General features: G+C 44.1%; 1 protein-coding gene across 2 annotated transcripts in view; it reads right to left on the bottom strand.

Moving 5' to 3' along the window:
- Positions 1-3,244: 3,244 nt before the first annotated feature.
- LOC115171194 (BAI1-associated protein 3-like) overlaps positions 3,245-24,356 on the bottom strand; it is a 36,271-nt gene continuing 15,159 nt past the window's right edge. The window contains exons 3-34 of one of the 2 annotated variants that reach the window (XM_029727775.1): positions 19,408-19,495; positions 18,053-18,136; positions 17,641-17,748; positions 16,749-16,808; positions 15,331-15,397; positions 14,680-14,893; positions 14,498-14,542; positions 14,309-14,386; positions 14,045-14,153; positions 13,103-13,210; positions 12,931-13,023; positions 12,721-12,824; positions 12,349-12,466; positions 11,960-12,084; positions 11,019-11,109; positions 10,877-10,933; positions 10,628-10,725; positions 10,437-10,488; positions 9,895-10,046; positions 9,569-9,692; positions 9,098-9,238; positions 8,766-8,861; positions 8,144-8,359; positions 7,161-7,229; positions 6,931-7,010; positions 6,652-6,760; positions 6,037-6,111; positions 5,828-5,911; positions 5,346-5,466; positions 5,101-5,224; positions 4,742-4,947; positions 3,245-4,359 (exon numbers count right to left, since the gene is read on the bottom strand). In XM_029727775.1, the coding sequence (XP_029583635.1) occupies positions 4,256-4,359; positions 4,742-4,947; positions 5,101-5,224; positions 5,346-5,466; positions 5,828-5,911; positions 6,037-6,111; positions 6,652-6,760; positions 6,931-7,010; positions 7,161-7,229; positions 8,144-8,359; positions 8,766-8,861; positions 9,098-9,238; positions 9,569-9,692; positions 9,895-10,046; positions 10,437-10,488; positions 10,628-10,725; positions 10,877-10,933; positions 11,019-11,109; positions 11,960-12,084; positions 12,349-12,466; positions 12,721-12,824; positions 12,931-13,023; positions 13,103-13,210; positions 14,045-14,153; positions 14,309-14,386; positions 14,498-14,542; positions 14,680-14,893; positions 15,331-15,397; positions 16,749-16,808; positions 17,641-17,748; positions 18,053-18,136; positions 19,408-19,495 (3,400 nt within the window). In that variant the 3' untranslated portion in view covers positions 3,245-4,255. Of the gene's footprint in view, positions 4,360-4,741; positions 4,948-5,100; positions 5,225-5,345; positions 5,467-5,827; positions 5,912-6,036; positions 6,112-6,651; positions 6,761-6,930; positions 7,011-7,160; positions 7,230-8,143; positions 8,360-8,765; positions 8,862-9,097; positions 9,239-9,568; positions 9,693-9,894; positions 10,047-10,436; positions 10,489-10,627; positions 10,726-10,876; positions 10,934-11,018; positions 11,110-11,959; positions 12,085-12,348; positions 12,467-12,720; positions 12,825-12,930; positions 13,024-13,102; positions 13,211-14,044; positions 14,154-14,308; positions 14,387-14,497; positions 14,543-14,679; positions 14,919-14,968; positions 15,106-15,330; positions 15,398-16,748; positions 16,809-17,640; positions 17,749-18,052; positions 18,137-19,407; positions 19,496-24,356 lie in introns of those variants that run through there. The other variant, XM_029727776.1, reaches the window with a different exon arrangement.

The raw sequence follows: 24,356 nt of genomic DNA, 5'->3' as shown, positions 1-24,356 counted from the left end.
ACACACATAGAGAGGGAGCCATGATCCACAGCAGGCCCACTGTGGTCCCTCTCTCTCCCATCACACGTGTGCTCTGTTGAGGGTCAGAGCCATGTGGGGGCTGGGCCAGCAGCAACAAGGATACGGCACAGTCCTCCTGGTTTGCCCTCAAAGACCTCAACCTCCACTGAGTCTGAGCCCCTGAAGAGGCCCATATAGACCATGCCAAGAAGGGCACAATAGAAGTGGATAGAGTCCAACATATATCCTACAAGTAGGGAAAAATACAATCCCTACCCAGATGGGAAGTGGGTTTGTCACCAGCATCAGACACTGCCCGAGGAGAGAGATAGCTCTTCCCCTCAGGAGGCTGAAAATATCTGGCATGGGCCCTCAGATCCTCAAAAAGTTATACAGCGGCACCATTGAGAGCATCTTGACTGGCTGCATCACCGCTTGGTATGGCAATTGCTTGGCATCCGACTGCAAAGTGCTATAGAGGGTAATGCATATGGCCCAGTACATCACTGGGGCCGAGCTCCCTGCCATCCAGGACCTCTATACCAGGCGGTGTCAGAGGAACGCCCTGAAAATTGTCAAAGACTTCAGCCACCCAAGTCATAGACCGTTCTCTCTGCTACCGCACTGAAAGTGGTACCGATGCACAAAGTCTGGAACCAACAGGACCCTGAACAGCTTCTACCCCCAAGTCATAAGACTCCTAAATAATTAGTTGAATAGTTAACCAAATACTGTAACTACCCGGACTATCTGCATTTACTAACTTTTTTTTTACTCATAACATACGCTGCTGCTACTGTTTACTATCTGCCACTTTATTCCTAGTTATATGTACATATCTACCTCAATTACCTCGTACCCCTGCACATCGACTCTGTACTGGTACCTCTAGTATATAATCAACTCATTGTGTATCTATTATTCATTTTATTATTATGTGTTTTACTTTTCTACTTTTCAATTTTATTTCTCTCTGCATTGTTAGGAAGGGCCCATAAGTAAGCATTTCACTGTTAGTCCACACCTGTTGTTTAGGAAGAATGATTTGATTGGACCAGAACATACTTGGTAAATCAACATGTATTTACTGTATCAACATTTGACTGCTAAATGTTTTGTTTTGCTTAAACTACTATGCATTCACCAAACGTGTTCCTCCCCCACTCTAGTTTCACCTCCAGCTGTAGTTCATCTCTCTGCAAGGCCTTGAATCAGAGGCTGTGTTACCATGGCGCCTGGTGACCCGGGAGCTCCCAGCAGGGTGGTTCAGCGATCCTGTTGCTCAGCACAGATGTAGAGTGACACATGGATGACCAGAGACATGCTGTTACTGTGACTTAGTAATGAGTTCAACCAATAGAGATCCAGCATGGATCACCAAGTATAGTGTCACGTGCCACCTAACGTCAGAATAGTGAACTGATAAAAAGTGGTTTGTGAAACTATGAGGACACCTAGTGGTTAAAGCTCATACTGTCTGGGTATCAATGCAAATGCTGTTTTGAGCATCCTCTCACCCAACCAAATAATAATTATCTCCACTGAAAAATAGATGAGCTTAATTTACTTTTTAGCAATACAGCTACCACATGCACAGCATTCCTTGAGTGTCAATAGCCTTTAGCTCATTGTGTGAATGTTACATTGATGTTCGTCTTTATTTAACTAGGCAAGTCAGTTAAGAACAAATACTTATTTACAATGACAGCCTAGGAACAGTGGGTTAACTACTTTGTTCAGGGGCAGAAAGACTGATTTTTACCTTGTCAGCTCGGAGATCTGATATAGCAACCTTGCGGTTACTGGCCCAACGTTCTAACCACTCGGCTACCTGCCGTGTGTAATCTACAGAAATATATGTGGTCGATACTCTATATCAAATTCCCTCCATTTGCTTCTCTGTGTTGCTGCATCAACAAACGACAAAATAAAAGCATACCTGTTGGTTTGGAGCTGTAGTGTAGATTCCTGTCGCAGTACAGTGAACCAATCAGAGGGTGGGAGAGGGAGGCTGTGGAATGGAATGGTAATGAAGCTGAGATAGGTCACAGCTGGATAGAAACAGAGACCTGTCAGGTGGCATGATAGCTACATTAAACAGGTTCTGACCACAGGGCAGGACGTCTGGGTTACAGAACCATGAAATGTCTGCTCCCCATCACACCTGAGACACCACAGCACTGGCCACACTCAATCCAATACCAGCTACTCAGCATTGGGCTTGGTGATGTTTTTCTGGGGGGGTGTTGTTTGATTGATTGATATTACCAAATAAACACTCCCTCTCTCTCTGTAAAACATCCCAACATGTCCATCAAAACACTACCGATCTATATCTATCTATCTATCTATCTATCTTAGCCCATATTATTGCAGAAGTCCATCAGTCACAAACACGTCGGACTGTGTGTAGGCGGATGGGGATGTAACCAGGTCACTGTGGTTCTGACTTTTATGATTTGATAGATTAGACATAATCAACATAACCTTGCTGCCCTTATTACTGGACTCTGAGTGTTTCTCTTTGGGGTCACTGTGGTCGTGCAGCAGCGTGTTTTCCATCCAAGGTGGCTCTCTTGAGGTGAGTGAAGGTCTGAAAGGTCAAGAGGGGAACCGGAAGAGGACTGTGATAGAGGGAACACTGTGGAGGAAGAGGGAGAGGGGAAGGATAATGGAGGTGGAGGTGGTGGGAGCAGACAGGCCTGCATCTGAGAATGATATTGAGGGAAGTGAGGAGAGTGCCTATAAACAGACATCTGCTGTTTCCTTTTGTAAGCCTTGAAACTAAGTGACAAGAGCAGAGAGAGAGAGAGAGCGAGAGAGAGAGAGCGAGAGAGAGAGAGAGCGAGAGAGGGGGGAGGGTAGAGATAGACAGAGTGAGAAAAGCAAAATAAAGAGACACAGAGAAGCGAGAGAACATGTAGACACAAGACTGACAGAGACGGAATCTTTCGGTCTGGAAGAAATCGAAATGAACCCTGGCATTTAGAGCTAAACACAAAGGACTGTCCGTCCGTCCGTCCCCCCCCCCCCCCCCCCCCCGTCCCCCCCAGAAGATTTCTAATCAATGTTTTTTTTCTAGGTGTCTAGTGCTACTATATGTTTGTGAGTCCATTTAGGTTTCCATTTAGAAAAAGACTCATGCAATGTGAAGAGCAACATGTTGATGTCATATGGGCAAGTCCACTACAAAGAAGGAAACATATTTTTCGAAGGAGAACAAAATGTGATAAGAGCTAATGAGTCATATTCAAATACAATCTTTATTTATAGACAGCTTCATCTGAATGGTACAATAAACAGCAGCACAATCCATTACAATTCAAGGACAAGTAGTTCACATTTACAATATAACAAATAGAGGACTAATACTCTTTTCTTCAGGGATATGGTTCATAATCTGAAGAGATATAAACATCCAATTATCAATCATCAATGAGCACAGATGGCGTCACATAGGCTGCGTTTACACAGGCAGCCAAATTGTGATCTCTTTTCTGTAACATTGTTCTTTTGACTAATCAGATCAGCTCTGAAAAAGAGCTGGTGTGATAAGATCTGAAACATTTCAGAATTAGGCTGCCTGTGTAAACGCAGCCATTTGTGACACTACTTCTTGTGTTGACTTACAAAACCTGGCTACAGATGGCTTTTCCTTGCAGTGTTACATCCTTGTGCTACTTCGCCATAAACTCAGAAACGGTAGTGAGTATTTTTTTCCAACGATTGATCCGCCCACATGATTCGACTGAATACATATCAATTACAAATTAGTTTTAGATTCAGTTAGATGTTAGAGATGTAATACAACAAAGATAATATAACAAAGATAATATAACAAAGTTAACATTCAATGAGCTCTTTAGAAAACCAAATAATAATTACAGGATAAGCTATTTCTCATATATCTCAGATAGGACCCTTGGATCTTTCTTACTTTTTAACTCCACATTGTTGGGAAAGGGCTTGTAAGTAAGCACTTCACGGTAAAGTCTACACCTGTTGTATTAGGCGCATGTGACAAATAGCATTTGATTTGAGGCATAAAAATGCAGCCGAGAGACAGGACATTCGTATTTCAATTTAAAAAGTCATGCCTTACTGTGTTTTGTTCAGCATTACATTTTCAGTGCACGTACAAGAGGATTTGAAAACTGTAAACATTGTAAACATACGGTAGTACAACAAGTACAAAAGCACATGTGGCAAAGACATGGTCAGAATACACCAATACACCAGACCAGTGCTGACAGCTTCACTCCTCTTCCATGGATTTCTCAATCTCCTTTAGCTTCCTCACAAACTCCTGAGCCTCTCCGTCTCCTGTCCGTGCGTCCAAAATCCTCATGATTGGCTTCTCTGGATGGAGAGAGCAAACAGAGACGTAAGTGCATCCATCCAATGCCTGCCACAATGACCTTTAGATTGAATGGGTCGCTAGGTTGGATTACAGAAGTAATAGGAAACCTTTCCCAGACTTAACACGCTCTCCTCCCTGGGGGCCCGTTCCCGCTCAGTGAGGAGTAGAGGGATGGTGTTATGTAATGTAGTCTATCCGGCAGACTGTCCTACCAGGGTTGGGGTCAATTCCTTTCAATTCAGTAAATTCAGGAAGTAAACTGAAATTACAATTCAAATGTTCCTAAATTCTTTTCAATGAGGAAAACGTGGAATTAGAATTCGGGTTTACTTAATTAATTGACTGAATTTAAATCAAATTGACCCTAACCCTGCTCCCTACCGCTGGGTTTGCTCCGGGCCAGGTGCAGAATGGTCGGCTGGATGGTCTTTCCGGCCGCTGAGGCGTTGGGTCTCCCTGGCCAACAGAAGTCACTGAGCGGGGCCAATGCCTCCCCGGCAAAATCGTTGGTGGACAGCCAATCATAGTCCATCACAGTAAAAGTCAAACAGGCAAACCTGTGCCTGTACTGCTCTGGGCTGACATGGCTGTGGGACAGCAGATAGAGGAAAATGAGTCAAACTGACATCTACATCTCCATGTTTTGCTTTTCAATCTTGCTGCTGTCAAGAGGGAATCATCCACCAATCCCAACATTTCCTTCTCTGTTAGTGCATACAGAAGGCGGATTAGACACTCACAAATAGAAGAGCTCATCAAATACTGGGTGCAGGGTCTTGAGCTTCACTTGGGTGCGCTGGCTCTTGGCCATGGGGAAGAGGTGGTGGGGACAGAGCTCCACGATGACAAAGGGGTCACTCAGCCCTGTGTTGCACCAGAGGGAGAGAGAGAGAGAAACAGGAACGAATGAGGGGCTCGTACAGAAGATTGGATTTGCATTCTTTCTGCATATGGAGCTGCATGCCAATGGAACTCTGATATTTACCATTGGCATCCAAGGCAATGAGATCGGCAGCATGCAGGATCTCCACCGTGAGCCTCTGCTCAGAAGCATCATAGTAACACTTCACACTGACGCGGCCAAAGCGGGTGTGCTTCAGTGTTCTCTGAAAGGCAGATCCATATTATAAATCATATATAAACAGATGATTGATTGGATTGTTATACATCCATTCAGTACGATGAATCCTGGACATCAAATCAAATGTTATTTGTCACATACACACGGTTACCAGATGTTAATGCGAGTGTAGCGAAATGCTTGTAGTAAGTGGACATGCCTGTAAAGTTGTTCTGGTGTTCTAAAATAAACCGCTGTTACAGAATACAGTTAGCGACCACATTAGCATTAAAGAGATAAAGAAAAAGAAAATGTGTTGTGATCTTTCAGCTCCTAATCAATACTCCCCCACTACACTAGCCTGGGTGTTAGAGTCACATGTGGCAGCCCAGCAGGCTGCAGACTACCTGCTGAGAGATCTTCTCCAGGAAGTACTGCTCGATCAGCTCAAAGGACGAACACTTGTTTAGCCTCAGCTCCTCGTCAAGAGCCTATAGGAACAGCAGTGGGGAGGGGGCTCGTCAGGAACCAGCTGAACAACCCCCACTAAAAAAGGCTCTCTTCCACGGTCAGGCATTAAGTAGCTAAATGGTACATAAACCCTTGATGCTCTCACCTTGTAGTCGACATGGTTCTTCAGATCTTCTACGGCAAGTCCCTCTCCATCAGCATAGAAGAACTGCACCAGGGCCTGAAAGAACCATTGTGGTGGGGAAAGTTTCAGTTTTCAGGTTACATGTTCTGATACTCCGCTGTGTTCGACTGGCATGACTAGCTAATTAGCGGTGGTAACTATAAGTAACGCCTTTTGTTGGAGCATATGTCAGAGGATATTAGCAGACCGGTATGTATCCTCGCTGACAGCGTGAAGCCCCCAGAAGGAGAAGGAGATCACCATGGAACACACCACATGTTCTACCCACGCAGCTTTGCACTTTCATGATTTTTCATCCAAATCTGTCGTGTGTCCCTTGCCAGCTCTATGCTCCATTAGAATACAGGAACTGTCACATTGCCATTCTAGTGGGGACTCTCCTCAGCAGGGACTGAGCAGCCAAGAGACCTGATGAATATCAGTGGTATGGAAATTATACCACACAAGTAATTAGCAAGGATAGAGTAGCTGATGATGGTGAAAAGGAGGAAGATGAGGAAAAAGTGGAAATAGGCCCCTACTGTGATTCTCCCTGTCTCTGGGGTCAACTGAGAGAGAGAGAGAGAGACCACTGACCTCCACAGTGTACTGGAAGCGGTTGTAGAACTCAACCTGGACTCCCATGTTCTCCGCCACCGTGTCTAGGATCATTCTGAGGAGCAGCTCCCACATGCCGAGGAGAACTCTGTGCAGAACACAGGAGAACACAGTTAGACAACAATCCGCTGTATGTCAAGTGATCATAATGGCTAGATAATGACCAGTACTACAGCATAATGTGTCCGAGGGGTATCATTATTGTGTGCATGTCTAAGATGCTCATCTAGATAAAGACGTGACACAGCAGGTAGTTACCTAGCCAGATTCTCCTTCACCAGAGACTCGCTGAGGATGACTAAAGTGTCACGTAAGTACTTCATGAGGGGGGACACGGCCTGAAACAGAACAATGTCACAGAACAGTGTCCCATCTTAGGGGCAAGCCTATTGAGGAAATGTCTTCAAACCCAGAAAGGACAAATAAAGAAAGCAGAGAGGTTGCTGCTCCATGACAGAAGCAGAGCACAATGTACTGTTCAGTCTTACATCATCGTTGTTGATGGAGTCAGGGGACAGGCTGATGTGTTGGAGGTACCTCTTCAGCTCTGAAAGCATCTAGACAAAACACACAATATCACAATGCACCAGGCAAGACCCAATTTGAGTATGCCATATCATTACAGTATTATGTAACCAGACCTGGGTTCACATAGTATTTGTTTTCTTTGAAATACTTTAGCTGTGCTGGATTAAGGTTGCCTGACGCATGGGACCAATGGAATAGTCCCAAATGTGAAACCCCCGACCGTCTTGCACTCCAAACAAGCTCCATCAAACACCCCAAAAAACAAGAAAACAAATACTATTTGAACCAAGGTCTGTATCATTTATGTAACCCGTTCTCATGGAAACTGATATTGACGTGCATGACTGTGTCCCTTGCCTGTGTCAACATTCACAAGGCGGCAGGGCCAGATGGATTACCAGGATGTGTACTGAGAGCATGCGCTGACCAACTGACAAGTGTCTTGACTGACCCTTGCCAGGTGGTCAGCTGACACTGTCGTAGTCCATGTGGGGTCAAACGACATAAGGAGGGCTAGCTCGGAACATTTGAAAATGGATTTTAAAGAACTGATTTTAGCATTATAAGACTCCAAAAAACGGCCAAGAATTTCAGGTCCAGGACCATCGTTGGGCCGCAGGTGTGAAAGATTCAGCAGACTGCTGGCATTACACATCTGGCTAAAAGACTACTGTAGCTCTGCTGGAGTCACTTTTATAGATCATTTTGACACCTTCTGGACCTATTGTTATTTTACTGCTGCTCTTTAATTACTTGTTACTTTTATTTCTTATTCTTATTCGTATTTTTTTAAACTGCATTGTTGGTTAGGGGCTCGTAAGTAAGCACTTCACTGTAAGGTCTACACCTGTTGTATTCGGCGCATGTGACTAATACAATTTGATTTGATGACTGGTTACTAAGTATGACGGACAGAGAGGACAGTTCAGTGAGATGGAGGGACCTTGTCTGTGAGGTGGGTGATGAGGCGCTTGGCCTCCCTCTGTAGGTCCGCATCCACGTTGTAGAGCTGTCCGTTCAGGGCCTTGTTGACCTGCTCCTTCCCCTCCGCCCCGCAAGACTCCTCCATGGCCTGCTCCACGCCCTGCCAGTCCAGGTCCCGAGGCAGGTGGCCCAGGAACACACGCACATGCTCTGTGTTGTTCAGGGCGATGCACAGCTAGCCCACACCAAGATCCAGGAAGTACATTAGCAGAGGGAAGAAGAGAAAGGACGAAAAATAGGCAGGGCTAAAAAAAGACAGGACGGTAAGTAGACCAGTGGAGGCTGCTGAGGGCTCATAATAATGGCTGGAATGGATTATAATGGACGGAATGGAGTGAATGGAATGGTATCAAACCCCTGAAAACCATGTTAATGATACAATTCCATTTACTCTATTCCAGCCATTACTATGATCCGTTCTCCTCTAAGCAGTGAAGTAGACCACTGAAGTAGACCAAACATATTACACTACGGACAACCCGCTGAGGTCTTTGTGTTGCCAGGGAAAGAACACTCGCTGACATTTACTTCCCACGTCATCCTGAAGCCCCCCTTCCTTCCTGCCTTCCCACAGGCGTTACCTGCACTGTCAGGCTCTTGATGTCTCGACCCTGCTGGCTCCTCTCAATCTTGCGCTTTATCATCTCTGAGTAACACATGGCCTCGCTGCAGAAATTCTGCAACACAGACATCTCACTCACCATCATCATCATCGAGAGTGAAACCCTCAATTAGTATTATTTTCTTCTGCTCTGGTTGTTTGTGATTGTGGCTTGCCACCTGTAGAGCTTCTGACACTGTCTCTGGATGTGTAGCGTGTGTGAAAGCGTGCACGTGTGTGTGTGTGTGTGTGTGTGTGTGTGTGTGTGTGTGTGTGAATGGGTGTGTTTGTGTGTGTGGCGGTGGCACTCACGTCTGTCAGGCGGGTGACAAAGATGAAGGCCCCTGCAGAGTCTGGCCAGGACAGCTGTTTCCAGAACTCCCGCACCTGGCTGAAACACGCTGTCACATCCACCGCCGAGGAGCTGTGTTTGGCCTGCTGTACTGGCTCCAGCTGTTCAGTACACACACACACACACACACACACACACACACACACACACACACACACACACACACACACACACACTATGAACACCAACTTATAAAAAGTCATACACATGTACTGTATCAGAAATACACTGACACACAGGTACAGTACACAGAAACTAACTCATATTCAGAGTACATTAGATAGAAACAACATGGTGGGTTACAGATCATCAATGGGTTCTGCTGTAGAAGTGTAATGGATATCCTGATTGCGGTATGTTCCATGTTTTCTCAGATTGCTTTTCATGGACAAGCAATCTCTACAGACACTTCCATAAAAAGCCTTTCTCACCTGGTCCATGTCCACCGCTCTGCGGATCCTGTCACAAGCCTTGTCATGGACGATCTGCAGCCACTTGTGGATAGACGTCTTGAACCAGTTGTGATAGCCAGTCAAGGCCATCATCTTAGCGTCCCTGAGAGAGAATTCTCATTAACCACCTGACATTTAGCTAATCTACTGTATGTTCAAGCATATGGAGAAGTTCACTGCAAGATCAAATCCCCAAGCAATAACAACATCTCATTTTTCTTTCTGTTTTCTAAAAGTTCAATGCAACCAAGCTGAACATCCACCATCCACCAGTCTGACCGGGGTGACAGGGTGTTCAAACTCACCTGAGAGGGAGGAACTCTCTGAAGCGTTTCAGTATTTTCAGAGACATGTAGAGCTCTAACAGAGTCTCTCCCATGGTCTGAGTTAGCCTGGAGCTCTCCTGCTCCAGAGTGCCACACACCTTCTCCATGGCAACGCTCACGTCGTCCGCGACCTGGGGGAGCACAGGGGTCAGTCACCCCATCTCAGAGGTCAGGGATCAACGGTGAGGATACATGCATTTTGAACATACAGGAACCCTATATGCATCAGTATACTGTATATCATCATGTATCGGGGCAGCTAGGGGCAGCAGGTAACCTAGTGGTTAGAGCGTTGGGCCAATAACCGAAAGGTTGGTGGATCGAATCCCCGAGCTGACAAGGTAAAAATCTGTTGTTCTGCCCCTGAACAAGGCAGTTAATGCACTGTTTCTAGGCTGTCATTGTAAATAAGAATTGGTTCTTAACTGACTTGCCTAGTTAAATAAAGGTAAACATAAATGTCATGTGTGGATAAAGATGTTGGCAGGCTCTATCCCTTTTGGTTTCAAAGGAATTCTCACCAGTTTCTCCAACTGTCTATATGCGATACTGAAGAAATCCACTTTCACTGCACTGGGGAGTTTAAAAAGACAAAACAGAGAACAGGATTAATTTGCTATTTGACATAATCAACAGGATTCTACTTAAAAGTCAAGTTCGCCCTGTCACGGTCCTTGATTAACACGATAAACTGCAGGGACTGTTTGTGTACCTGTAGAAGAGCTTGTTGTAGACGTTCTGTCCCCTCTGTACATCTGCACACACTGCATCCACCACCTGGACCAGTCTCCTCAGCTGCTCCTCTAGAGCCTATAGAATCAACACACTACAGCTCACACACAACCCCGACGGGCCCATCCATGTGTTACCCAATAAATTACTGGGAGTTTATATATAGAATGTGCGACTCTCTTTATTTGTATGACTTTGTGTGTTATCAATTCTTATGGTGTCAACTTACCCCCTCCTCTGGTTTGAATTGTGAAATTGTGCTCTCGTACCACTCCACTGTACCTTTCTGTTGAAATCAAAGATTGCAGTCATTCGAATTAGTCAGGCAACAGTGCTAACACTAACAGGTATTCCTTATATTTATGTTGTACCTTGACAACAGTGGCAATTTCCAAATGCAGTTCATTTCGAAGGGGGCACGCAGTCTTGAAGGCCGGCATGGTCTGCATGTGTCCTACACCCCTGAGTCACAAACACAAAGGGAGAGAAACACGGGCCTGTTATTGTAGCCCAACAACTCATTACTGAGTAAAAGACAAAAGGCACAATGCAAGGTGATTTGTAGGTGATCAAAACGACTGTTGGACACAAATGTTCCAAATGATTGCTGGAACAGATAATCCTGACTGACCTAACCTGTTATTTCTGTCAGCCTTTTTACGTTAAAGTGACTGACGGCAAGAATGATTAGTATGTGTTTGAGTACATGTTTTTTTGTGTGTTTTCTGTGTCCACAATACACAGAGATCTCTGTAGGAGTGTCAATCACTGGGCAGACTTTGAAATCTTATTGGAAAAGGCCCTGCAGGATCTCCATTCATCTGGTCCGTGCGACATAGAAGTACAGTGCCCCGTGGGGCTGCTCACAGAGAAAGAGCATAGCAACATGAGCCGCAACATGAGCCTGCTTTTATTGGCACAGTCACCACCATTCAAGTAAAAAACCCTCCCAATAGGCTTATGATTTAGTCACCCTGCCCTCCTATTGGCTTGACTGATCTAGGTACTCTGTCTGTGGTTTTATTCGTGACTTGGTTGAGTGTTTGGTCTGGTATGACAGCGCTGGCGAGTGTTTGATGTGGTGATGTGGTGAGAGAGAGGGGGTGGTGGGAGTCACAGGTGGCACCTTAATTGGGGAGCATACCACAGGAGGCTGGTGAGGGGAGGAAGGCTCATAGTAAAGGCTGGAATGGAATGGTATCAAACACATGGAACACGTTTTCCATATGGTTTAATGTGATCCCATTAATTCCATTCCAGCCATTACTATGAGCCTTCCTCCCCTCACCAGCCTCCTGTGGTATGAGTTTACCTCAGCATGAGCTCGCAGCGTGTGACGGCGGCTGGACTGGTGCAGGGGAACACCTGGCGCATTCTCTTCATCAGACACAGACAGTGGTCCGTGTACAGCCTGAAGCTGTCCGACAGCTGCCGCTCCTGAACACAGGAAGTACATCATCATCACATCACTCAACCTCACAATGATCGATCTAGCCAATAACAGCACATTCAGACAGAATTCTGGGCTTCAGTCTAGTTTCCAGAAAAACTACCGCACCGAAACAACCAGGTTTTAATTGAATAACAGACCCCTAGGTCATAGGATGATGGATGTTGAGTGGTGAGTTAATGAGGTGTCCTAATGCCAGACGAAAGGTGATTGTGAGCCAGAGGGGAGCTGTGAGGAGACAGTAGGCCTACCAGGTCTCCCTGCACAGCTTGGGGATCCCACTCTGCATCGATGGTCCTCAGCAGCCTCAGCAGCAGGGTGTAACACATCCTCTGGGACCGGTGGTGGCTGCTATAGCACTGCCAGCGACTGCAGACCAGAGCAATACATACTACTATACATCTGCTGTACATAACATGACCCTCACCTCTCAGCTGAGATGAATGGTTTCAGACCTAAAAGGACTAGGAAGGAAAAGGTGCAACTCATAATTAAAAACGTGGTACTTTATTGGCACAGGCACCTCCAGCTTGGCTTGGCATAACTTTGATTTTCTCATTTGGACCACCGCAATACCTTTGGCATATGATCTACATTGAAGTGTTACTATTGTAGCTACTTACATGATGGCCTGTTGCAGGGGCGAGAGGTCAGTTTGCACAGCATGATGAGACAGCACAGTCCATGCTGGAGGACTCACCTGCCCATTCCAGTTATAAGGCTCTTTCTGGAGAGAAAAAACTGATTATTTACATGGATGGCAAAGGAAACCATCCATAGCCATTTCTGTCATTTCACTTGATAATAGAATACACTGTATAGTAGAGTTTCACCTGAATATGAGCATGCTCGTACTCCAGAATCTGACTCAGCATCTTCTTATGAATGACTTCTTTGGATTCCCTCTTACTCAGTGTAGTGTCTCTCTGGGGAACAAAATGAAATGATCAAGAGACTTGGGTAGACTACACAGGTACTGTGGAGCAGAGAGACTGTAGTAGCTACCTGGGTAGTGAAGAGCCTCAGAATCAGGTGACATTCTCCCTGGACCTTGGAGGCACTGGACCGGGGTTCCAGCTTAAACCACTTATCATATCCCATCACAGGAATTTCCTACAGGCGAACAACAAACAGGCTAGACCAGGGATGGGCAACTTTGATGAGGATGGGGACCACAAAAAGACTGAACTCATCATGAGGGGTCACAGTTGCTCGCTGGTCTGCGTCCCCACATCCTGTTTTACAGCTAATTTCCTGCAATTCTACACATTCTTCCATGGGGTGGAGAAATATTAGTAGTTTTTAATATGATATGAGTGAAACTGATAAAAAGTTTAGATAGCTAGCTGCTAAGCTAATTTAGCAATCTACTTTTTTTTCTGAAATGGGCTAATTGACTGACTATCAGTGACTTTTTCTATTCAACTATTCTAACTCTCAACAGTAAGTTGAGACCCCGACTGAGTTCCTAAATATATATATAGATTTTTTTATATTGATCCGAGGGCCTGCCCATGGGCTAGACACTAAGCCAGGAAAAAAGGGTTTTGTGCTCAAACAACTGGAACAGAGCCTTAAATAATACTGGATTTCTTTAGAGGTAGAGGCGCGACACTCTCTCCATTATAAAACTATCATTTATTCTAAGTCCATTAAAACCGAGTGACGTTCCGGTCTGATGAAGGTGAAGACCGAAACTTCACACTCTTCTTGATGGATTTACAGTAAATGAATAACGGGTGTTGAGCTTCTCTGATAGACAGTGAGCCAGGAACCAAGTTTGGTAGAGTATAATTAATAAATGTTAGTTAACACTTATAAAAGCTAATAGATACAAATATTAGAATAAACTGCATCAAGTAAAATGTATTACTACTGTATAAAATAAGAAACATTACCAGTAAATAGCAGTTGGGAAGTGAAAGCACTGTAACTTTAAAGAATTACATTCAGTGGAATGTTGATGCAGCCCAGGAAGTCATCAGCGTTGTCCTCAGATGATCCTGATGAGGACGTCCCATTGGACCGCACCGATTTGGCAATCTGCTTAAAATACCTGGTGGGATAAGGTACTGATGAATACATGAAATATAACACAGAGCAATCAACCAGCACTGCGTCTCAATGACCTGACAGTCAAGACCTCCATTCACCATATTGAAGGGCCTATTTCACCGACTTTATAAATTAGCAAATAGAAGCCTGTTCTACCTGCCCATTCCTCTAAGTCCACTGACTTCATTCAGTTTTTTGCAGGCCTCTGCAACTGAGACGTCATCGTCATGGTCCCTGAGAAGAAGAGCAAAGGTTAGTAGGACAGTTGGATAGCATTGGCATGCAGATTCCGTTTTCAGGAATCTGGACTGAAAGTGGAAAGGCCCACACTGTGTTTAATCTTACCATATGTCCATATGCAGTAGATCACCGTGGACATCATCAATGTCACTATTGGAAGAAAAAAAAGATCATAATTTAACATTGTGTAAACAAACATTGTTACCGTTAGGCTCTGAGAGACATACAAATGTCAAGCATTCTGCCAACAACTTCCAGAATCGGCGTACTGTCAGTACTGTACTTACAAAACAAAGTGCTCATTCCAGACTGGGTTGAGAGTTTCTGGCTTGACCTCAGTCACCTGGATGCACGTGGCTGCTAGAACCTCCTTGGTACTGGACCTCTTCTCCAGCTTCTCCTTCCTCTTCCTGAAGCTGAACTTCCTCTCCTTCTTCTCCTCTGTCTCCCGAGGGCTCTGGCCCAGGAGGATTCCCAGCATGCAATAGGGGTCGCTGTACCCTACCCAGGCACAGTAAGGGTTAAACTAATACAGAGACACACTGAGATTATACTGTTAGAATGACGGTGATGTACCTTATTGAGGTTCAGGAATCAAAAGCAATTGGTCTGCTAGTAATAGCAGCCTGTGTGCTTTTAGACAAAGTGGTCCAGTGTTGTCTAAAATGGACAGTGATGTGATGATGGTTCTAGTGTCTTGGTTGAACCACTATATCATGAGAGGTTTTTATTTTTCTTCCAGACAGAAAGAACAATGTGGCTCACTCAATATAGTTGATCTGAAAATGTTCTAATCTTAGTTCAATAATAAACAATTGCATTCATTGTCAATGGGGAGTTGGAGTTGGCAAATGGACACGATGACATTTCATATCCACGCGCAGAAAACAAATGCTGCTTCCCATCAATAGCAGTAAATGAACACAAACACCCCTCACCATTTGCATCCTTTGCCATTAGATTTTTCCCTTTCATGACAGACACTCTCAGGGTGAAACTGGCTCTCTGCAAAACAAAGTGCACAAAGTAACAGCAGTACAAAAGCTAAGAGTCATGCATTAGTGAGAGTTCTCGCTGAAACGATCCATAAGCAGGCTGCATTCCAAAACCGGGCCTTGAACATGGCATAGAGTGCACTTTGAAAACAACAGCTAGCAGGTAAACTTTATTTTTATTCGGATTCTTTAACTCGACAAATAGACTTTCATCAGTGGTAAACAAAATACCAGCAATCACTGCAGCGTGAGACGTGAGTCTGTCAAGAGAGAATAATCAATGTGTGTTTTCTTTGTCTGGTGTATAATGCCAGGGCTTTGTGTGTCACTAAGGTGGAAAGACACTGCTGTGCCGGCGAGAAACAGAGATCATTGTAGGATGGAACATTTAAATGGCACAATATGTTCTTCTCTGCCCACAACCTTTCAAGGAGTCTTGCAGAAGAGCCCAGCATCTCTTTCAAACTGACATTTGAAAGGTTGCTGGTAGTCAAGGGCATCATACAAAGTGGGCTTTCACAGATCATTATGTCTCCTGGTGCACAGTGAGCCTCACTATGGCTATCAATACACTCCATCAGCTCAGTCTCTCCGGGTACATAGGGCTGTTAGTGCTTTCCATGCATTTTACTTTAACCTTGTGAATGCAACGTGCTATACACTGAGTATACCAAACATTAGGAACAACTTCCTAATATTGAGTTCCACCCCCCCCATTTTTCCCTCAGAACAGCCTCAATTCATCGGGGCATGGACTCTACAAGGTGTTGAAAGCGTTCCGCATGGACGCTGGCCCATGTTGACTCCAATGATTGCCACAGTTGTGTCAAGCTGGCTGGATGTCTTGATACACATGGCAAACTGTTGAGCGTGAAAAACCCAGCAGCGTTTCAGTTCTTGACACAAACTGGTGCACCTGGCACCTATTACCATGCCCCATTCAAAAGCACTTAAATATTTTGTCTTGCCCATTCACCCTCTGAATGGCACACACACACAATTCAGTTCTCAATTGTCTCAAGGCTTCAAAATCCTTCTTTAACCTCTCCTCCCCTTCATCTACACTGATTGAATTGAATTTAACAAGTGACATCAATAGGGATCATAGCTTTCACCTGGATTCACCTGGTCAGTCTATGTCATGGAAAGAGCAGTTTTGTAAACTCAGTGTATATCTAAACACAAAAGAAAGGCACATTAAATGGTGCAGACTTGAAGATCCTCACAGTGACAACTCAGTGGTGCTATCGTGTTCATACAGCTTACATGGCCTGTGTCTGCGGATGGGAGATACAGGAAGTGACAGGAGAGGAGTCAGGAGATGGAAATTGACAAGATGGGAGTGGAACAAAGCATCTCACCTTGGATTCTTGGACTCTCTGCAGAATGATGTCATGTTCCTCCTGACCCATATCAAATACCTAGGAGAGGGATGACAGTGGAAAAGGGTGCTCTTTGCAAGAGAGCCTCATAGGTCTGTGAGCATATTTGCAATACACATCCAACTATACTCCTACCTGAATTTTGACCCCGTACGTTTATAAATCAAAGCTTAACTATTAAACTATTTGAAACAATAATACATCCCTTGAAACAAGCATTACATCCCTTGCCAATGATTTGTGTTCTCATAAGCCCGATCCAAGATGGCTGTACAGGTTCAATCTCACTATCTTCAAAAGGCCAAAGAGAACCAGGGGTCACTTCAAAGCATGGGGACATGTGCCCTGGTCCACCACCTCAAGCAGAGAGCGACAGAGGAAGCAAGGATGCAGCTTTGGAGTGACAGAGTCTGAATGGATGTAATATTACAGCTGAACATCAACACTCAGTGGGCCTGGGCTTAGATGTTTAATCAGGTCTAAGCCAAAGCACATCGGCTCAGTCTCCTACAGATGTCTAAAAACAAACAAGGCTCTCTACCGCCAGACTGAACATCTAGGATCAGTTGGTGAGGACAGAGATTAGAGGAGGGGTTTACAACAGGAGTCACATGACAAGACAATCGGATTTCTGCTGTTGTTTTCTAGGACAGTAATTATTTCAGCTTACTTGGCTCTTTCTGGTCTTGTCTATTTTATTAGTCAGTATTTGAAGTGTAAATTACAGCACACTAGGGTGCGTTCATAAGTGTGTGTGTGTGCTTATGTGTATGAAAGTAAGTGTTTGTTGGTCTCTGCAGTGTGTGTGTGAGAGTTTGGCCAGGTGGGCTGTTCAGTAAACGGATTTAGTCGATCAAAAGAGTGTGTGAACCTTCAGCAGATAACTGAAGATGTCGCCTTCATTGGTGATGTACTCTGGCGAGGGCACGCCCACCCTGTTGACTACCGTGTAAACGGCCTCTTCATACAGGAGGTCCAGCTGGAAGAAAACAACCTCAGTGAATGCCTTAACCACCGTTTTTCTTTCTTAAAGCAGGGTCACTGCTAAATGAGAGGTGGCAAACACGTCTCTGTCAATAAAATAATGTGACCTTACTGTAGCTAACAATGTGTGAGGTTTACGCAACAGTGTAGCTAGCTACAGTCGTGTGAGGATAGAGGCAAACTGGGTTAAGGACACTAGATTCTAGTTGGGGAGCTAGATAGGAGAAAAGGCCAATAAGTAAAATACCCCTCCATCGCTAGAGCTGAATGTTCTACCCTAGGGAGCCCAGGCTACTCACCTCTCTCCTGCTGGACCTCTCTGGAACGAAGGCCTGGTCTACGTGCTCTGCTGGTGGTGCGGCTGTGTTACCTTCCCCTTTGCACTGCGGAGACACACAGAGAGATAACTTTAAACCTCAGAGTCACACACTCTCCCTTAAGCAGGCTCCATCACCATGACTGCTTCAATAAGGCTTGGAAAGGGTTGTGAGGTTAAGTCACAATGAGCTGTTATCGCCAACCAAACACTTTCGTTTTCAATCGCGGCACACAATCAGACAGAGGCGATGACTGCATCATTGATTTTCTTTTTGTTCCCCTTTCACCACTTTAAAATCTGAAGAGGGTGGAAAACAAGTGGTCTCAGATAAACATCTTAATAGCGCCCCATTCAGTCCCAGTCTCTTTCCTCTTGTGTGGGAAGTGAGGGGGTAGAGAGCCATGGAGAGCAGCTTCTTGTGACAGCTGAGCCTCCAGCCTTTTGAGCGGCCTTCTCAACCTTGTCCGTCTGTCCCCTCAGAACACAGAGTTAAGAACGTACCGTAAGCTAGCTCCACAAATAGCTTGAAATGTACCAGACCGATGGATCCAGTCGGTACCTTTTGGCTGGTTCAACCCATTGGAACGTTGTTAAGGAGGGCGGTCATGTGTGTTGCGAAGCAGAGGATCGCTGGTTCGAGCCCAGTGTGGGGCAGTCAGACAGTGGAGGAAGCTAAGCTGTTAGCAGCACATTGACCCCCGTTACATAGGCATAGCAGAGAGGACCGGCGAGAGCAAAGTATGTGTATACTACCCAAGACCTTTCCTCTATAGTCTCCTTAAAAAATGTTATTTTCATTTCAAGGAACTTCCTGCTTAAAGCCCCCATGCAGTCTTTTTTATTTTATTTTTAAATCATCACTGCATGTCTAAAAAATCCCTGTGTGTGGTTATTTCATGAAAATAACTCAAAATATACTTTTTATCATTGCTCAGTCTGATTGTTTGGACGTGTTGATACAAATGTAAATATATTTATATTCACAGCCCTGATTGGCAGATAGGATCGTCTAGACTCTCGTGCCTACCCCTTCAAAGTAAGAGGATACATATGCAAATAAAAGATGACTGGTCATTGGTCAGAATAATCAGATCAGATTGTGATGTTATGCTGTGGGCCAAAAACTCCATCCCACCTGAACAGGCTGAAATTCCAGTCGTTTTTTGTTATTAGTTTTTTAAAGCGCCAACACTAAAAGGGCATTATCATACTTTTCACAATTTCAGACTGTTATTTCAACCTCATAGCATGGAAATATCTTCTTTTTTTTACAAGAAAATTGCGTTTTTGACTGCACTGCCCCTTTAAATAAACATAAGGAGGTTTAGGGTTTACCTCAGCTTGGGCAGCACACAGCAGATTCTCTTGTTTCTGGAGGATGCCATTCATACGCACAAAGAACTCTCCATTCCCCTCAGACAGCCTGTAAAACATACAGAGAGATAACACTGTCAATTAAATTCTCATTTGACACATTCTGTGAATTTTCTGTTAAGATTATAGAAACAAAACTGTCCTAAAGTGTCTATATAGAGAAACTCTTTCTTAACCCCTCAGTAAACACTGTTACTCACAGATGCTTCTATCGTCCTTAGTAAATGTGGATTAGCTTTATTATGCTTTGTTTCCATTTAGCAAAAGACTAAAGGAGACCTAATGCTGAGCTGTCAATCCCAACCAGCAACACATATAGTAGAGTATCATGAACAAACTGTTCTATTATATATGATTCAGTACCCCAGGTCTTTCACTTGACTAGACAGACATTCCTTCCTGCAGCAACACATCTGAGGGGAATTGTCTGTTATTATACAACGGGTGGGTCTAATCCTGAATGCTGATTGGTTAAAAGCGCATTCCAGACGGTGTCTATTCCACAAATTACCACCGGCAAAATCTATGACGTTAAAATGCCTATTTATTCTGTTCCACCTGACTGCGCAATCCACTGTCTCATCAGCCCAGGCAGGGAAGTTACACACTTGATCTCCACTATAAAAAGCATCTAGACATTATCTCACATTTCTAACATTTAGTTTTCAACAGTGGAGATTTGTAGAAACTTTAGTGTCTGTCTCTCGAACATTTGCAACATTGTTTCAATGTTCAAATTCGATCTCCAACTGTCCCATAGTAATGAACGTGTATGGGTCGGGAGTCAGGACGAGAGAGAAGCAGGCAACGTTTCTCAGCCTAAATCATGAATCAGCTGGCATAATTTTTTATGGATATATACAAAGAAATGTCAATTGAAAAAAGGTCAAACGAAATTAAGTGCAGCTAGTTTACAGTCTTTCCAGCTTCAGCTTCAGTTTCAAGTTATTGTGTTACTATAGCTGTGTTGTTGGCTAGCTCCTCTGAACAACAGTGTCCTAACGAGAGAGCACATGTTCTATGCCAGCGAAACCGTGCCTCATTAGCTCATTGTTAAATGTCACTAGAAAACTGTATAAACAAATTGCTATTGTTATTCTGTCTGTACTGTTTGACGTGACTGTAAGTTAGTCGTAGTTGGCTAGCTAGCTAGCAAGCAAGGGATAAGAACGTTGCCAGCCAGTATGGCAATGGAACATTTAGAACGAACGACTGGGTCTCGTCCATAGATACAGAACAAAAAGACAATGACTGGGTCGCATCTCCGACAACTGAACCAATAGAATGAAGGACCAGCCGGTTTGGGTAGCAACCCTAGATTTGTTTCGGGACTATATCCTGTGGAAGGATGAAATAGTATGAATAAATTCATCAAAATAAAGTTTTTAATGAAAATATGTCAATCATTATTTGAATATGCTGGGAACCCCTTGTATAAAAGTGATAATGCCCTCGAAGCCGGTGGTAGGAGGATATATTGGCACAGTTTGCCAGCCCCTGACTTAGTCTCGGGTCTAACAACACCCGTGCCAATACATCCTCCAAATAACGGCTTCACTGGCATTATCACTTAAATAATGTGTGTGTCTGGGAACTTATGGTAGCCTAAGACCAGTATAAACAGACTGTGGATAGAAGGTGAGAAAGCAGCCCATCTCAGTGGTGAATCATTCAATAAGAATCATCTCACTGCACTACACTTAAGGTCCTTGGGAGTTGCTGTGCTCCCTTGAGTAATAGCAAAAATATGAAGCTCAACAAAGATTCAAAGCCACCCTTCCATGTCTGCCATAGAACATTATTCTATTCCAGGGAAGATACAAAATACATTCGATTTTTTCTCTCTCTGAGCTGGTGTACTCCTGGACTCCTGCCACTTGCTAATTTCATAGCCCCAGTCGCCATGGTGATGGAGGCACATTCGTGGCGGAGGGATTCACTGGCACAGCTGAACACCTTGGGAATACCCCCCTCTCCACCTCCCCAGACTAGAGGAGTGTTCTGGAATGAGTTGTGTGGCAGAGCACCAGGAGCAACAATACAGGCCTGACACCTCCACCCCACCCCCCTGCCCCCCACCTGTCTCCTAGCCCAGACCCCCTGTCTCGTTATGCAGAGAGAAGACAGAGGAGCTGTCCACATGGCCCCCTCTCAGTCACACGCCTTTATTAGCGCTGCCTGTCACATCACAGCTGGTGCGTGGCAGTCTGGTGGCAGTCTGGTGGCAGTCTGGTGGCAGCCGACACAGCGCCCACTGATCTCCCCATGCATTGCATTCCACGCCCCTGTCTGAGACAGTGTCTCCTGGGAGCAGGAGGTAGAGGGTGGTAACACTCCTGATTATTTGTGGCCAGGGTACGTTTAGTGCGGGTCGAGGATGACAGAGGAATGAGGATGTCTGTCTGTCTTTACAATGGAAGCTTGACAGGATCCCCAAAGAGCTAAAATAACTAATTTCTGTAGAAATCTAATTAATGAGCATGAAAAACATTCCTTCAATACAGTGACAGAATTCAAGGTACAGATATTTTATTTATGTTGCAAAATGGTAGTCTTGTAACGTGTCAGCCCTATTAAATAGGTACTTTCATATCTGACAGCTAGCCTGACATTTTTGTGAAGGAGCATGAAGGCATGCCAAGCTTGTCTGCTTTGTTAACAGGTTGGTTACATCATGAGTCATATGGTGATTAAAAAGGTTATTTGAGTCTATCAACATTTAACACTATGTATCCAAAACAAGACTTTGGCTCAGTGTTCAGTGTACCAGCGGCACCTTTCGCTTTTAACCTTTGTAAGTGTATTTTCTGACGTCTGGATTCTCTTTGAAGATTTGTATGATTAAGAAAAACCCACAATCACAAATTATAGGGGTCTGTGTGAGTCAGTCATTCTCTTTCTCTCTCCCTCTCGGTCTCCCTCCCTCCCTCTATCTCTCTCTCTCTCACACACACACACACACACACACACACACACACACACACACACACACTTTTATGTTGCTAGGAAACAGCTTCTTCCAATACAGTTTATTATTAATATTCCATTTTATTTGGAATATTTATTCAAAATCTTTGCTCATGTTTTGCTGTCTAAAAGGTGAATTATGAGATGAAACAGGCAAATAGACATGCAGACGAACATATACAGATTAATACAGAGGAATACTTCATGTGTTTGGGTATATGCTGAAACATGACATAAAAAAACTAAACAATTTTACAAAATAAATGTTTTCTCTTACATTTATCTTACATAGCCTGTGTCCCCATATGAATAGATATCATGAGGGTTATGAGGATGCAGCATCAAAGCTTCAGAAAGTATTTCCCAAAACCCCACATAGAGAATGTTTGCTAGGTGTGAGTGTTCTGGTCTTTTTTGCATTCTTTAATATTAATGATAATGAATTAAGAAATTAAATGTTCTTGAGAATTAAAATCCCTCTAATGGTGTTACAAATCAATGAGCTTGGAATCATTTGGTAAAGCCTGAATAATGATGGCTCGTGTTTAAGGTGAAGACAGGACTTTGAAAAGAGCAAGTCCCAGTCATCAGAAAATACAATCACCTTCAGGAAATGTCTGTCTATTGGTTAATAATCTCCTCTTCAGGGTACATTTCCCCACTGGGGATCTACAGTACTTCCTACATGTGACGTCTCTTTATGTACGACTAACATATAATGACTTCCTTTCATCCATGGATGAGAACCTACATTGTGATTATTTAGTTCTGACTGAAGAAACAACTGCTTATAATCTTTTCCCCCCATGTATGTTTGTCTCTGACCTGGAACTGACGTTACGTCAGACGCCCATCTGGGTAATTTACACCCTGGGTCGTCTACACTGGGCCGGGCACTGGTGCTTTAGCCATGCCTCATTTTCATCCTTGGTATTAATGAGCGCCAGTGTGGATCATAGGTGTCGGCTCTCTCTCTATCCCTCTCTATGGGTAATGAAGGACACAAACAGGCTTTCATGCAACCTAATGATGAGCATCCAGCGGCTCAGTCAGACTTCACTCAGGGTTCTCTCTAGCAGTCTTCAGTGGGAGACGATGACCATGGTTGCTACCTGCCTGGCAGAGGAAGACAAGTCTCTCTCTATTTCCTTCCTCCATCTCCCTCTACCTCCTCCTTCTTCTCTCCAAGTGGTGATAGAGTGAGTGATCATTTAGAGCCATCATGGTGACACAGGGGCCAGATCTAATTATAATCTCTCTCGTTGCAGTCCAGGTAGGTACAAAATGATGGATGGATGGAGAATGTCACATTTTCAGTGCAAATCAATGGGTCCGATTTATGTTATACTGATCCAATTCATCTCCCATAACTGGGTTGATAAAAGGGAGACCGGGGTTGATTGTCACATGTATTTTTTACTCGTGTGTATTTCTCAACACCAGTACTGTTAAGGTGTCAGCAAGCCTCGGTCGAACCGAACGAGTGTGCTCGCATACTCCCATAAAAGACCTTTGCTTGAAAAACTTGAAGAAAAAAAAAACGTCAATAGTACTGTTTGTCCATCTTGAGACGCCGTAGCCAGTATACACTTCCTCAAAATAACTCAAGAAATGTGTCATAAATGTTTTATTTTTGTTGAGATTTTAGATCTAAGATGTTCAATGCAGTATTTCTCAAGTGAAACAATTTGCATGAAAGCGAGTCCTCTCTCGTTGAATGACAAACACTTCATTGAAGAATCCCTACTGTTGACCAATCGCTGGCAAAGGGACGTAGACTTAGGCTACCGACTTTGGCTTGCCTCGAGAGACATTTTTGTGTGCACGATCAGCCCCAAAAAAAAAACTTGCCGATGACCAAATGAACAAAACATCACAAAATGTTGTTTTTATGCCGTGAGAATACCATATGACATTTTAAGTAAATGTGTGTGTGTGTATGC

This window comes from Salmo trutta, chromosome 32, assembly GCF_901001165.1.
Source record: "Salmo trutta chromosome 32, fSalTru1.1, whole genome shotgun sequence".
Taxonomy (NCBI): Eukaryota; Metazoa; Chordata; class Actinopteri; order Salmoniformes; family Salmonidae; genus Salmo; species Salmo trutta.
The sequence above is the reverse complement of the archived record's forward strand: the minus strand, read 5'-3'. Positions and strand labels throughout refer to the sequence as shown.